Here is a 16,636-nt window from a genome sequence, read left to right as displayed (position 1 = left end):
TACTTCATTACAATTCAGAAGGATAAGGCAATTTGGAGTTTTTAGCACTGTTTTAGCTTCTGTTTTTACAACGGACTTACCAAAATTTGATTCAGGAATATCCCCAATCAATATGAATTCAAGCAAAAAGTACCATCAATAAAAATATTTTAGACAAAAAAGAAAATACTTCTTGTTGATGTATCTAGGTGATTTATTTGATATGAAGGTCTTCACACTGTACAATATTGCCATATTCTCAGCTCCTTGTGAGATTGTAAAGGAGTGATAAACTTGCAAATAATTCAGAAAGTGGAAAATGGGAAAGGTGGTGTAATGAATCAGGGATCTTCCTGTTGGGTGCCCTTTGGGTACAAATTTAATACGGTAACTTCTTTGAAACTGTTGTTTCCATCAAATATGAGGGTCTCTTACCGGATGAAGAGTTAAAAATATATTAAAAAAAAAAAAAAAAGGCAGGAAAAGAGGTGTGAAGAACTTCATGTAATGCAGTCATCTTGTCTAGTAAAATTTGAAAATGTATTTCTAAACTTGACAAATTTTATTTGTAATTGTAGAATACAAATAGTCTGTTTGATAAAAAAAATACTTACTGTCCTTATTCAGTGAATACTACAAACGTTCTTTCATTTAGAGTTGTTGTTTTCTTTTATTGTTTTCTGAATTTTGGACCAGAACATGGTATGGATTCTCAGTATCCTTCCTGTAACATATTCTCATTCCCTAGGAATTATGATAATTTCGTATTAGTTGAGAGCTGATCTGGCTAGTTGGGTTTGCACAGGAGGCTCTAGATTTTAACTAGTCATCGTACTGGTGTTGCTGCCAGTACAGCTCAGCACGTTCAAGACAACTAGAATAAAATGCTACTAAGGGCTGTATTTGGAAAGATAACTTACAAATTCAAAGAAGCAATCTCATTAAGATTTCAGTAAGTTTCTAGTTTAGGTTAACACTCACAAGCCCTGACACAACAGAAAACTTAGTGGTAGATTTTTACTTCCAAATTTGTTTCAACTTGTTGGATTAAAAAGTGATATATAGGCCAAATTATTTTTGTTTCCAAAGAGTAAAATTGTGTTCTATTTTTATGCAGTCTAATATAAGTTGGGGTTTCTTCTTTCTGTCGCTTGGCTGGAGGGAATGAGAAATAACTGCTTTATTCTGTGTAGATGATAACTTGAAGCATTCCTTCTATCAGGGTTCGTGGAGCACTAAGAAAATAAAACTTTGTTTACTTCAGAAAAATGATCAGTTGGAAATATTTTCTATTTCTAGCACACACATGGGAACTGATTTTAAATAAAGCATCTAGACCAAACGTGTCCTTGAAAGAATATTTTTCTGTCTTTTATAGCGTTTAAAAATATAACTAGTTGGTTTGTTGTGTGTTAACTGTAACTGATGTCTGAAGTGTGCTTGTACACGTGCGTGGTACTTAAGTGACAAAACCAGTATTCTCATCTCCTGCACACAAAGACCCCAATTGTACAAGCAAGCTTAGAGAGTGTGAATTATTAGATAATTGTGAATTGCACTGAAACCTCTTGGAAATCAGATTGCTCTGCATTACTGGGATCAAAGTTTAACAAGGGATCAGAGCTGGGATAGATGAGTTCGTAGCCCCTGGAGTCTTATGATTGGATCTAGGAGGGTTTTGCCTTAATATCTGTCCTCCTTGATGTGTAAAACTGCAAAAAAAAACATAATTAGCATAACCTAGTGTGAGTCTGCAGGCAGGTTGAAACAATTATAGGTGTCTTGTACTCCTCCATTAATTTTTAATTTTGTGGCTCAGCCTGTGTTGCTGTATATAGTTATTACGTGGGTTTATAGATTTTTGGATTGCCTTACTTCAGCCAAAGCAATAATGCAGCTTTTAATCGAGTAGGTGAGAAGGAAAGAAGAAAAGCTGAATCTGGCAGCAATAAGATTGTATAGATGCTTTGCATGTTGTGTGCCTCCTAGAAATTTATTTAGTTATTTAGATTTTAATATACTGCTCTGCTTCTTAAGGAAGACAATGCCACAGTTGTCATTTGTGTGCTGTAGGTAAAGATATTACTTGAAGGGGGGACTAAGGGAACACAGCATGGGGATAATCAGAAAAGAAAGATTAGATGAAGGTTAGAGGAAGAGAAGTATAAGTATGAAAAGAAAGAGAGCGAAAGAGGAAACTAAGTTCAGTTACTTGCAACATGACAGTCAAACCGTTTGAATCCAGTGTTTTGTCAGATTTGAGGAAACATTGGAGCTTTATATTTGAACCCAGAGCCTCTATCCCATGTGAGACTTGCATCTCAAAACTATGTAAAAAGTCAAATAAAGTACAGATTTATGAATGAATGACTCTACACTGGGAAAAGGGGATGTTTTTCCTTAGTTCTGGAATGTCTTACTAAACTCAAGATGAAATATTAACATTGCATTGATTCAGTTTAGAATCACCTAAACTCATATCATGTCTCTTTTTAATCATTAGAATGAAGGTCAAAGGCAGTGGCACTGTATGTTTTAATGTACATCTGAGAATAATTTATTAAAAGCAAAGAGATAGTGTTTCATAAGGTCATAGACCTTAGACTTCATGAAACTATTTCTGTTACGATTACGGACGTTTTCAAGAAATTACAATTAATTGTTTCGTATACTGCCAAATAAAATAAAGGATTAATACCAGCAGAATCAGAGAGGTCTCAAGGAGAGAATCACGGCTAAGGATGGATGGCGTGTCACTGGCTTGGTTAACAAGTAGCTAACTTCACATACAGCAGGAGTGGATTGACTTCTGTGCCACGTCTTGTTCTTGGCTGGTTTCTTGTCTTTAATATTCTAGGAAAACAGAGATCCTTAAGTCTGGTGTTAAGCTGGCATTTGTTTTATGAGTGAGCTCTTGAATGCATGTTCATAATGCTGAAAACTCCTCTAGCAATGCCAGGGGAAAAGGGGGAATAGTAAACAAATGTCTGATGCCGTAAGCTTATTCAGAGGTTACATTTAGTTTCACACTGATTTCTAGTGTGATGGTTCAAACGGAGCAGCCTACAGATTTGGCATTGATACCAAAATACTGGTTGCTTCAGCTTTCATCCGACTGTCATGAGACACTTGCCTTAAATTTCCAGCTATTATGTTAGGAAAGCTAACTGATACGTCTGTCTCTGGTCTTGGCAAAGATGCTCTCCTCTCCAAGGAGCTTATCGAAGAAAAATTTACTAGAGCTGTTACAGAGAACGTTACCACAGTTTTGTTAATATAAGTTTGTCTTCCGTTACAAAGTTAAATGAAGAGATGAACGATACGAAGTGTGCAGAATCCATTATCTTCAGGTGTTTCCAGTTTTTCTGTTGTGAATGAATTTTTCTTCAAATTTTCAGATTCCTTTGAGAATTTATTTTTAAGTGTCAAAATCTTTATCAAAATCTGTTTAATTTTTTATCTATGAAGAATGGACTGTAACAACAGGAGCTGATTTTGGCGATTAGTGTTGGCTTATATCTATTGCTCACACAGTTTTGTATGTTTTTCATAGGATTATATCCAGCAGCATAAATGGCATGTTTGGGTAGCTCTGCACCAAATATTTTTGGATTATCTGGCTGCTCTCTTTATTAGAATAATGTGGAAATTTAGTCTTTACTAGGTCTCTGCTTCTAGCTCAAGTTTTGTCTCCCTGCTTCTGTGCTCTTTTCCCTTCATGTAATCTAAGCACAGTCTTTTTCCCTTGTGCCAATTTCCATTCTCCCTGCTGGTACAAATGTGGTAACTTCAAGTTGCCTTCAGTGCTCTGTTATTTCAGATCTTTCTCCCCCGACATCGCCCGCTATTCTTGGTCAGTCTTTTAATAAAGCCAGGTAAACCAAGAAAATTCTAGAGAACTAGAAAGGTTTTCGTACTGTGCCAATATTAAAAAGAACAAAAACTAAGTAGTTAAAGTCTGGCTATCTTGATAACAGTTCTGAGAAAAATAGTGAGAAAACTGATAGAGGATTGAATTGAGGATTAAAGGATGTAATTATAGCTAAAAGCAACAGATGTTGCTTTGGCAGAGGCAGTTTTATGAAACTTGATTTTGTATCTTGAAGATACTAAGTTGGCCTTAAAAATCAGACCATAAGAGTGCCTTCCTTCTCAATTTCTGTCTTCTGTATTCAACAGTCTTCAAAACAACAACAAAAAAAACACCCTAAAACCAGAACAAACAACAACAACAAAAACCTAGGACTTATTAAGAAGTATTGTCTCACCGGGTTTTCTTTATAATATGGAAATATATCCCCTTCTCCAAACTACTTAACATCAAAGAAGAACATTTCCCACAGCCCTCCTCCCCTAGATGTTGGAAGTGAATCACTGCCGATGAGCCAGCCCCATGGTCCTTGGTCTCCTGAGATGAACTCTTGCAGCATGCACGTGTTGGCTTGAATATCTTACTGATAGTGCAGGATATAATCATATCCTTCTGCGAGCAGAGAAGCATCCAGGAGCATGTTCACTAAATCCCAATGATAAGTTTGCTTGATATACTTATTTAAAAAGCTCACGACTATAAGCCTGAATATGTTCTAGATTAGAAAAAGTTCAGAAATAATTGCTATATGTTTCTCCATCAAAATCTCCAGTAGTTTGTTTTCTATCTGAGTCTTAATGTTAAAAAAGCAGTTTCAAGGTGGCTGTGGTGGGAGGAGGAGGGAAAATCAAATGTAAATGAAGCATAACAGAAGCAGATAACAAGTCGCAGAGAGACAGAAACTTTAAGAGCAGTGAACTGCTTAATAAATCTAAACAAATCGGGAGCACCGGTCACGATGACTATTTCATGTGTCAGAAGAGTGAAGAAGAGCTTTTTAGAGATACAGTCTTACAAGATTGGAGCCCAAAAGACTTGGACTTGAGGGATGAGCGAATGAAGACTCTTTGAATTGGACCATTTCACTGTCACTTAGTTACAGATATCGGGATGGCATTGCAAATGCAAAACTCTCAAGTAGCGTGGAGGAGCAGGACTATAGGTTTATTGTTTAGAAGGAAACCTCTGAAAAAAAATTCTTAAATGAATTAGTCATAGAACTTTTTTCCTTGTTGGAATAGTCATTTCCCTGTTGTTTTTTCTTTATATGTGCCTAAAATGTCTCAATCGGGGGCTGCGGTGAATGGCAGTGCCACAGTTTGGTCTGCAGTATGGTAAAGAAGTGAAATGTACTTCACCAGCAAAAGTGTTAGTTCTCTGGACAGTATGGTAAAATACTGTTTTACATTGTAATCACCTACTCGGTCCTGTAGGAGGGTTGGAGTGGCAATTTATATGTGCATTTTGTTTTCCCCAAACGTAAAGCTTTACCTAGAAAACATCCCAGCTCCCCCCCCCCCCCGCCGCCCAGTTCTTAAATACTTACATTTTTATACAGTTCAAGAATACTTTGTAATACTTTGTAGTGGCAAATCATTTATTTACCCAAAGTTTATGTTAAGCTATATTTGCATAGAAGTTGAATAGAACTTGGAACAGTACAAAACCAGATTTTATTATCGTATTTAATTAAGTAAAATTACCTTTCAGGGGATGAAATAGTAGCAACAAAAGTGAATTTACAAAACCATGTTCCATTTTAAGAACCTATTAAATTAAGGAAACTCTCTTTTGCCTCTGTCCTGTACTAAAATGTTTTTAACATCAGTATGCTTTATTTAGCAATTCCAAAGACATTAAGGAATAGTAGCAGTTTATATTAGAGAGTCTCTAAATTTTGTATACTATTACTGAATTGTTTTTGATTCCAAAGGAAGAAATTGCCTGTTTTATTATTTGTAGTCTTTAGTTTCTATTAGAACTTTGTGCTATCTTAGGCACAATATAGATGCCACTTGAGAAATTAATCATTAGCAGTTTCACTTTTATTTTTCAGAAAACTTGTCGATATCTGTTAAGTCAGCCATGCTATCTTTTCATGTTAGTGAACTGAAACAGAAGTCCCGTTGCAGCTGTTTATGCAAAAATCACACCTCTTCAGAGGCCATTTAAATTTATTTATGATTGTGTTATCCTTCTAGATTACTTTGCCCAGTAGGCAATTGCTTTTCATGTACTTTATCCCCTTTTATGACACATGGACCTGTTGTCATTGTGTCACCTATTGTGTCTGCAACCTATCATGGCATTAGACCTACCAGCCAATATTCTGTATTTCATGTTACACCAGTGTCTAGGGAATCCTGGTGGCAGCTACACATAAACCAGCACAGTTCTTTTCTTATCACTTTATGGCAGCCACTAGAATCATAACTGGGAAGTCTGCAGTTGTAAATTCTCTTTTAAGCTATTACCAGTTTATATTTACGTTTTATTTGACAGTACCCACACCTAGCTAGTTGGATAATGTTTTTCTTCTGATAGCATCTGTAGAGGTGGCCTCTGAGTCCCTGATTACGTTTGCATCTGTTCCACTCTAAGAGGAGGGTGTAGGGTACACCCTTTCTGTTCATTCTTCTTAGCTGCTTGGCTGGGCCGAATCTTTTCCGCTTTATTCCCTGTCAAAATATGACATGATTCTCGCATGTTTGTCTAGATTATTTTCTTAGATCTTCCTGACTTTGGAAGACCTTAATTTTATGATACATTGTTTGGGTGTTCAGTACAGGATTCACTTGGGAAGGTTTTTCCCAACCTTCTTAAGAGGGCAGTTGTGATATTTCAGGAGGTGTAACTTTTTCTCTTTTCCCCCTGTACCAGTCACTTCTCTTAAGCAACTTTTGCTGATACAGAGGTCTCCCTTGTATTTGTTCTAGAATTTTAAATCCTTCTCCTCCACCCAGCTCATCCTCAAGAAATGATATCTAAGAGAAAGTGGTTGTGGATCCCAATTTTTGTTAAAGGAAAGTTCAGCTGGAACTAGTAAGACTAAATACAAATCCAAGCACATCTGTGTCTTCCTGAGATTTCGATTCAGGGCTTGACTTCTGAGTAACTTGGATAGCTGGACCAAAGGTCTAACAAAAGCGTGTTAAGGGTTCTTTAGAAGCTTTGCTATTCTTTCAGTTCTTTCATCAGCATCTTAGGAACTCTGGTTTCTGGTTATCATGGCCTGCTTGCTTAAGTTGTGCCTCCCGTACTTTAACTGTAGCAGACCACTTTGCCATCTCAAGTTACATCTGACCGTCCAGTACCATGGTGGTGTAACATTTGGCGTTGCATTGGAGACTGTTCCATATAGAGGCAGGGTTTGTATTGAAGGAAAAATGTGCGTTGATGCCAGTTGAACCCATTGCATGTCAAACTCAGGCTTGCAATAGGGTTTTATTTAACAGTTGATGAAAAGAACAGAATGGAACACTGCAATCTTGTGAAGTTTCATAATACCTGAAAACGTGTTTAAGCATTTTCATGTATTTTAGCCTTTAAAGACTCAAAAGTTAAGAAACAGCAAATATTTTTCCCAGGAAAACCATTTTTCTTCATTGAGATCTGATAAGTGAGAAAGTGGTATTCAGTCCTGTTTACGGACTGCACTGTACCGAATATGCACAAAGAGCAAGGATAAAAGGGCATATATGTGACCTTTATAGGTGACCCATGCTTCACATCCATCTTCTCCACGTTGGTCTTTCAGGAGATGTAATGAATTGCTGAATTCAAAGTTCAGGCAGTCTCCTTCTTCCTCCCTTACTACAGCTGCCTCAGCCATTCCCAGATGTTCTCGGTGTGATGATAGTTATTGGGCACCTTGTTGGTGTCCAGCCTCACAATGTGGGTTGTGTGGGCAAGCAACCACATTTTCCTGAAGTCCAGAATAGAGAAAAAGATAAGTTTGCCTTTAAAAAAAAAAATCCATCTCAATAAAATTTCAACAGATCTTGAAACACAAGTCATTTCTGGAGCCCCATGGCTGACTTCTGAATGTCAGTGACCTCTAACAAAGAGAGGAAAGATGAGAAAGTTTTCAGAAGAAATAGCATGTGAATCTTCTGCAGAAGAAGCTGAAAGATGTTTTAAATGTAGGGGTCCCTGCTTGCATCTTTTATAAGATCAGCTTTTTGCACCTGCATTGTATAAGTTCAAAATACACAGCCGTACTTTTCCACCAACTCCTAGGAAGTATTGAACTGCAAAAGCTTTCAAGACAATGCTACCTAAAGGAAGGAGCAGATTTCCCGTAAGCAAAAATAAAACCCAGCATTTGTACAGGGGAGGAGGTATTGATCATAGTTATGGAAGCGGTGTCCTTTTTTTATGTATGAGTCTTTATGGAAAAGTATATATAGTGCTGTAATCTAACCGCGTGCTGTGTTAATGGTATATTTATTCCTTCACTGTTAAGAAGACATTTTAACCCAGATAAATTAAAGTAACTCCTAATCATATCTACTGTTAGATGGTGTTTTATGCTTGGAAGTAGAATGAGATTGTAGTGTTGATATAATTTGGTTTTGTTTGCATACTTAACAAGCAAGCTGGTGTTTGAACACTTTCAATTTATAATAAGCTGGTAGACATGCCTTTCTGTTACAAATTTGTTTTTACTTGTCAATCTAAGAATTAGTGTATAGCTTGATCACACTGAATATTGCTCTCATTCCTGCCCCCAGGACTTCCCACTCTATTTTGTTCCATTTCTTCTACTTAATTATCTATTAACTTGTTTTGAAATGGAACAGGTGATTTAGTTCACAATTATTTCTGACTCGAACAGGCAAATTTCTGTTTGTATCAGAGAGATCAATAATGTCTTTGACAGTTGTCTTCAAACACAACTCTACAGATGCCTAGGGAGACCCATACGCATAATAAAGCAGTAGAATTATCATTTTGGATGTTTGCATTTTAGAAGGCAAGTAGACATGAGAATTTCCCAGCAATGTCCAACAGTACTCAGAGCAGATGATAATATCAACATTACTGAGGTTATATCAAAAGAGTTTGAAGTTGTTTCCTCTAGAAAATAGCAGGAAACATTGTGTCAGCCTTCAGGAGCCACAAATCACTGCTTCCTTTTTTCCTTTTTAAAGTATTTAATATTTAAAAAGTGGAACTGAAGGTTGTGGACAGTTTTAAAATAATAACTAGTTTCTCAGTACTCTTCCTTAAAGTGTCATTGGTGGAATTTCAAGAATCTTGTTTCCAGAAAAGGGTTACAGTTCTTGCATACATGTTTCCCACTACATGGAAAAGGTCTCATTAATTGAATGGAGTTATTTGGTTTCAGAAACACTGGGATTTTGGAGCAATCTTCTGGCCTAATTTTTAAATTTAGTCCATAATGGAATAAATTCAGAAGCTAAATGGTCATCTAATGGTCTGCCACATTTTTAGGAAGGTCATATTTGCCCCTTCTGGATGGTTTGCTTTCTGGTCTCTCTCATATGAAAACAGCATGGAACAGTTCTGGAACAGAGTCTTAGTCAATTTATTCTTCCTCAACTTGTACAGAATTGAGTATAAAAAAGGTGTTTAATACCATGAGTGGCATGGAACAGCTAAATGTGGAATCAATTATAGGGTTTTTTTTTTCCTTTCATAGAAGGAAGAGTGGACATCAAATTAAACGATCAGATAAATTAGAAAATTATGTGTTTGGGGGAGGTTGGTGGGTTTTTTTCTTTTGCTGCTTTTGTTGTTGCTTTTGGGGTTTTTTTTTTTTGTTTGCTTATGTTGAGTCCCAATGGCTTAGTTTGAGGGAGAGATGTCATTCACCAGTAAGAAAACTTGAAGTTACAGGAATATTGAAGTTAGTGAATTACTTATAAAACTATTATTTGTAAGTGATTTTTTACCTCAAGTAAAATACTTTAGGAATTTCTTTTATTTGTAAGAGGATCAGGTATTTATAATTCCTCATTAAAAAGTAGTGACATAAGGAAAAAAAGTAGATTCTTGTAATACCAGATAAGTAACATTTGTATCACGTCTTAACTAATGTCTTACCTTTGGTTTTGAAATGTTTGTTATATTGTGAAGGGTGAGGCTGATAAACCTAAGCAAAGAGTTACTGAGGCACATAGCGGTTACAAACGAAGAGATCTTCAACAGAGAAAGACATAAGCTGGCACGGGAAAACATGAGAAAAATGCAGGGTTGGACTGGTTTATATTGTGTTCTATTTCCTATACTGATGAATTCAAAAAGGTCTATACATATATCACTGTACTTGAAAAAATCAGTTCACTTGTCCAGTGGTTGTAAGGTTACTGGTACCATGGCATGACTCTTGTGACTGTCCTCTTTTCCCATCTCATCCCTCCCGGAAACAGATCAGTTAATTTAACATTAGTCAAAGGATGAAATTGAGTGTTTTAGCTAAATGAGCTCTTTGGATTGTAATAAGCCTTGGAAAGATGGTAATCTACTTGATGTGAATGCTGACTTTACGACTTTTTCCCTTGCTTAGCATCTGCTTGCTATTTCCTAACACTAATAATATGCAAAAGATGCACAAAAAAAAAAAAAACGTTCCCTTTCACAGTATCTTTAATTAAAAGCTAAATAGTTGCCTTTTGTAATATTTAAATGTCCCCTATGTATAAAGAGTACTATACTAATGGAAAAGGAAAAGTGCACTATTATATTTGGTATCTGTAACAATATCCAGAATTTTAGAATGGAATTCTTACTTGGGAACACACTAGCTTCAATTTCCCGATAAGTAAAACCCCTGGAGAATTAGAATAGGAAGAGTCACTTAGTTCACATAGAAGTGATACAAAACTTTTGAGCATTTGGAAATGGTCCGATAATAAGTGTTATACACAACCTCCACAGTTCTTCTGCCATCTCTTTCGACAAGTTTATTACTGATCTCCAAAATGAAATCCTAGAAGCTTTCCAGGAAAAAGGAATATTTTCATTACTGACTTGCTTAATCATATCTTTAAAACAGAAAGCGCAAAATGTATAAAACAGTGACTTTGAACTTGTGGATGAAAACTCTTCAGTCTGCATGTCTGAAGAAATTCTAGCTGAACTTCTTGGATGGAGGTGTCCCAATGGCTTTGTCTTTGCCTGCAGTGTCACTTTCTGTGTAGGACTGGAGTTTATTCTAAGAGTAGCATTTGGGTGATTCCTGAAGCTGTAGCTTGACCAGTTTAAAACTCCTCATCTTGCCTACCCAACTCACGTCGTGGCTTCAAGTGTGAGTAACATGGACGTAATCCTTCACTGATTCCATGAGATTTCTATGTCAATATTTCATTTTGCTGTATTGTCATCTCTTATACCCTATGCTTGGTGATAGGGAGGGGTTTGCATTTAATCTCTTCCTTGCCACTAGCTCATCAAGCTTTGATAATGCTGGGAGTTCTCTTCTCAATATTCCTTCTTTTACAATATCTTTAAGTGTTTATCTTATTCACAGATCTGTGGGAGTTTTGTCTACTACATTTAGGTAACATAAGTGCTAATAATTTTAATGCAAATTGTATTAGATTCCTGCAAGGAAAAAAAAGAAGGACCACGATAAAATCTCCACAGGAATGTGATGTATGTTTCAGGAATGCTTTTCTCTAGTCTCAGTGCTTCAGATTTAATTTTGTTTTGATCCTCAAAATAAATATCCCTCTCCTCAACACACCCCCGCCCCATCCTTTCCATTCACTGGTACTAAATCTTTTTTTCCAGGGTGCCGGTTCTTATTTTCATAGCCATTATGCCTTGTGCCTGGAGAACTCTTTTGATCCTACCATCAAAACAGCTTTTCTGAGGCTAACCAAGCCCTTCTGTCTTTTCATCTGTTTAATAACAGAAGTAAATGAACCAAGATAATTAGATTTTAAATAAAAATTGTCATTTACAAGTATTCTGTTTGATTTATTTTTCTTCTTCCTTTTCCTTTTCGCACTTCTGGTGACATAAAGGAAAAAGTAAAATCATGATATAAAAGCGAAAAAACAACAAAAACCAAAACCCCTTCAAACATAAAAGAAACAAGTGATGAAATAATTTTTGTTTTGAAGAACTTAAAAACTGAAATTAAAAATCAGGCCTTTTATATTACTGAAGCAATTAGCTTCCTCAGTCTGTAGAGCATTGATTAATGAACACAGTCTTGTTTCTGGTTCTTTATATACTGAAGTTTCCCTTGCTCAGTTGTTGAAATTTCTAGGATTGTTGTTGTTACTTTTTTTATTTTTTAACCTGAAAAACTGGAGACAATTCCTTTTACCAGTCAGGTTTATTTTGTATTATCAAACTTTCAGTACAGCTGACTTCTTCCTTGGGATTCTTGCTTCCCTCAAGCCATCCCACCACCTTTTCAGTCTGCACTCCATTAAGTCTCTGGCGTGACTGTTTGATTCTCCCTTTTTTTTTTTTTTTTTCTTTCTAGGGGACATTGTACTCTCTTGCAGGGTTTTTCTTCCTTGTTAAAAGGGCATGTTCTTCCTGCCTTGACTTGAGTGCTGTTATGATATAACGTCCCAAAAAACATGTTTCCTTAGAGCCTTTGCTGATAAGGTGTGTGAGGGAGAGATCGTGAGCGCCTTCTTCAAGTTCTGACCTTCCTTTGATCTTGGAACTTTTGGATGCCACTGTGCTATTTGCTGTTGCAGTGGTGTTGCTGCAGGCTGTGTAAAGAGAGAAGGCGACGTAGAAAGCTGTCTTCTCTCTCGGAAGGTTTTCTTAAAGTAACTTCTGCTGTGTTGGCTTTCCTTGGGCAAGTTGCAGTTATAGAGGGAGCAGCTCAAAAGCACTGTTGTGCCCTAACTGATCAGAAGTCTGAACAGCTGAATTTTATAGAAATCATTTCTGCCCGCAAGAGAGCACAAGAACTGGACCACAACTGCTCTTCCATCCGTCCCTCTGCTCCAAAAGGTGCTTCAGAAAAATCTAGTACTATAAAGCTCATTTTGCTCTCTTACTGAGAACGGGATCACTTACTCCGAATTTCCAGATGTTGTTGTTTTGGCAGTGCGACAGCCGTGCTTGGCTACCAGAATTCCTTGGGTTTCTTCCTGAAAGACTTCTGTCTCCAAAACAATGTTTTCCATGCTAATAGCCTGGACGATGGTCAAAGGTTTTCCTAGCAGAGCTGGCTGAAAAGAATGCAGGCTATTTAAAAGTCCATCTGAGACCATTTGCTACTTTGACATTCTCCTATGCGTGGATTATTTTATAACCAAATGGGAAGTTAATTTAAAAAATTACGGAGGGTGGAGTTTTGTTTGCTTACACTGGGAATGAGTATGTGAAGCTTTGAGTGCTCTGAATGGAAGGGAGTGTTTTCTGCAGAAAGGAACATTGGCTCCCAGCAGTCTTTTAAACATCTTTTTCAGCCTTTCTTCTGGAAGATTGACCTATCTTAAGTTGTTTAATCTGGTGATTCATATGTTTTTGTTGTTTGGTTTGGGGTGGTTTTTTTGTGTTTGTTTTTTTTTTTTTAAGCAGTTGTACTTTACTCCTCATTTTCTTCCCAGTCAAGTTATTAATCTGATCATTTAATATTCTCCTGCAACTTAAATCATCAGTGATAATGAATGCGAGGCAAAGAATAGAGAAGCTACAGGCATGTCTAAAAAGCTTATTGGGAAGGCAGTAAAACTAAGAGTGGTAATTTCAGCTCATGATACTTGGAAAATCAAAGTCCGCAACTATATTTCCATCGCATGTGCCATTTTCTCTGTGACAGACATGAATTTTCAGGAAGTTTGACCTACCTATATTCTGAGAGGTTATCTGAATGTTGACTATAGGGTGGTTGAAGTGAAACCTAGTATTTTTACGTAGGCTTTTAATACAGCTTTCAGATTATGTCTGTACTTTTTTTTTTTTGTTATATACGTTTTAAAAGACTTATTTTCTTTCTTCTTTAGCAGTATGTAGGCACTTATTTCTGTATTTCATTCTTCTCACGAGGGAAAAGCATCTCCCAAAGCAATGTCTGCTAGGTGGGCTAAGGTACAAGTTCCTTGAATCTCACAGTGCTAATTGCTCTTTTTCGATGATTGCTAGAGGTCATCTTTTTTCTAACCTCCCCCAATAAGCGTCTTACTTTTTTGGGGGAAGCAAAAGGTAAGACACTAGTACAGAATTCTGTAAGAATACTTAGAGCCCTCTTAAAGGGAAGCTGCTATCGCAAATCCTTTGGGTTTTTTGATCCCGTGTAGTAGAAGCCGTAATGCTTTTTTTCCTTCTACATCTCTGAAGGCAAAGGGCAGGAAGTAAAGAAAATAATTAGATTCCCCCTTTTTTTTGTATTTACAAAGAAGTTGAGAAGAAAATGTCAAAAGCAAAGGTATGCTAAATAAAGCTGTGGTTTCTGTACTCTTACTTTTTTGTTGGTTTAGTTCATTATCCTTTACTGTTACAGTAAGCACAGTGTTAAAAAAGAACACCTTTAAATGCTTGTTTTAAAACTGTCACTGCACTGTAGTATATATGTACACATAGAGTTAAATTGCTTCATTTATATTGACATGTTTAACTTTATTTGTAAATTTGCTATAATTAATGCTGTTTTTTCAAGGGCACATTTATCCCTTTATAGTAACAGAGTGCTATAACGCAGTATTTTAAGAATCCTTTTTAAGATAGTATAATAAAGGTTCTGTGGCGTTCCTTGACTTTACTTGTATTTCTTCCTGCAAACTTCCCTTTGAGTAATACTATATGGTGGAGAATGTAACACTGATGAGATTAAAGGGAGAGATATTAAAAACCTGTCTGAGAGGGGGCTCTTCCTCATTCATTGAATGCTGATCTAAGACAAAATGGGTGTTGAGCAATTAAGGAGACGTGCATGGGGGAGAACCAGACTTCTTGCTTTTTAAGCGTAAAGAATAAGCAAACGCAGTAAGTGTTAATGATGCATCTTAGTAATGAGTGATTTAATGCGGGGGTTGTCTTTGAATACTTAAAATATTTGAATAGTTATTAACAAGTAGAGTTCTTATTTTCATTTCTTTAACTCATAATTACAGGATCTTCTGCTGAGTTCTTTTTTTCCTATTGAAATTCATGTGTGTTTGTAGTATGCAAAATTAATCTACAAGTTTTTCTACAAAAAAATCTGTGATTTGCAATTGAAAAATTTAAGTGCTGTTCCATGAAGTTTCTCAGCTATGATATTTGCATATCTGCCTTTGTTCCTTTTGTCTTGTATTTTATTGAATCACTGCTGCTTATCCCTATAATGTGCCCATTGTTCAGGGCAAGAATTTTGTTAAATGTAAACTTATCAAGAGTCTTAAGTGTTTGACTTTTAAATTATGATAATCATAAAGCAAAGAATCTGGAAACAAACCTGACTAGTGTTTATCTACATTTTATGTCTTCCAGTTCTTTAGGCTGTTTCCTTAAATAAGCAAGGAAATACTACTGACATGGAGAAAATACTCTTTTTAGAATGATCTGATCTCTAAACCTGACCACAGTAGTTACTATACCTAGTCTCCCACAGTATTTGGCATCTCGTGTAATTGGGCAGCACCATCAAAAAACAAAAAAAGAACCTGCAGTTATTTTCATTGGGCTTAGATTTAAAGATGCTGCATGGTCTTCCTTTTTCTTTAATTGTTCCTTATATAAAACTGGGTATAATATGGTTTCCTAATGAAAGAACTTTCTTCTGATGAATCAGTGTAGTTATTGCTCTTAGTGTTTCACCAATTTTGATTTTTCAGAGAGAATTGGAGAAGCCTAATTTTGCAAGTCTGGAGAATACAATTATTTTCGAGCGATCTGGAACAACAGTTTTCTACATTTTTACGTACAGCACTGGGGAAGTGTTGGTGTTGCACAGTACCACCTTCTTTGCTTGACCAGCAAACAGAGTTCAGGTGGCTTAAAAAAAAAAACCACCTTCAGGTTGATAAGCTATCTTCACTGTTGTCTTAGTAAAGGATGGTTCTAAGATATGAATATGCTAATACTGGAATTGTGCTCTAGCTTTCTGTTTTCCTCTTGCTTATTCTTTCCCGTTATACATGGCTTCATTTATTTATGGGGTTTTCCTTACTGTTCTTTGGTTTCAGATGCGAGTGTCTCTCTGGTTTATGTGGTTTCCCCATGTGCGAGGCAGGCTCCGTTCCCCAGATAGTGTCGCGTGGAGATGGAACACCTGGCAAGTGCTGTGATGTCTTTGAATGTGTCAATGGTACGTGACGCTTTCTCTTGCACCTGGAGAGGAGGATTTTATCTGTCTGTGGGAGATGCAGGGCATTTGGTTATTTTTACCATGTTGTCAAGATCTAAGACCTAATTTTCTTGGGGTTCGTTCAGTAAGAGGGAACTGGAAGTTCTACTGAAGGTACTTAAGTGGGAAACTGCGTCACTTATAAGCAGTCACATTTCTTTAATTTCTAAAGCACCTTTCCCTGTGACACAGGGAATTTTAGTTTTAGCAAGACTCCTTCATTGCATGTGTTTCAGGTACTCCTTTGCCAGTAGCAAACAGTAGAGCCCTTTTAGAAGTGAAACTTTTGCTAAGCGTGATGTGAACGAAAGCGTGCTGGTTACACTATGGGGTTTGCTTTAAGAAACGTTTGCAAAGTAATTTTTAACAGGGACCTACAACCTTTGGAAATTGTAAGTCAGTGTAAGAATAGACTGATTCGCATTCTTTGTTTCCCAATGTAAATGTTCAGAAAACGTTTAAAACCTTGAAATGTGTTATGCAAGTGACTATATCTCACAACTGCTTTATGATGTGTA

At 36.5% G+C, this 16,636-nt stretch overlaps 1 protein-coding gene across 1 annotated transcript in view; it reads left to right on the top strand.

Moving 5' to 3' along the window:
* The window catches only part of CRIM1 (cysteine rich transmembrane BMP regulator 1), a 200,696-nt gene that overhangs the window by 99,866 nt on the left and 84,194 nt on the right, over positions 1–16,636 (top strand). Inside the window, exon 5 of the mRNA XM_082480172.1 lies at positions 15,958–16,079. Within this exon, the coding sequence (XP_082336298.1) occupies positions 15,958–16,079 (122 nt within the window). The remainder of the gene's footprint in view (positions 1–15,957; positions 16,080–16,636) is intronic.

This window comes from Vanellus vanellus (genome assembly GCF_965231255.1).
Source record: "Vanellus vanellus genome assembly, chromosome: 3".
Classification (NCBI taxonomy): Eukaryota; Metazoa; Chordata; class Aves; order Charadriiformes; family Charadriidae; genus Vanellus; species Vanellus vanellus.
The sequence above is the reverse complement of the archived record's forward strand: the minus strand, read 5'-3'. Positions and strand labels throughout refer to the sequence as shown.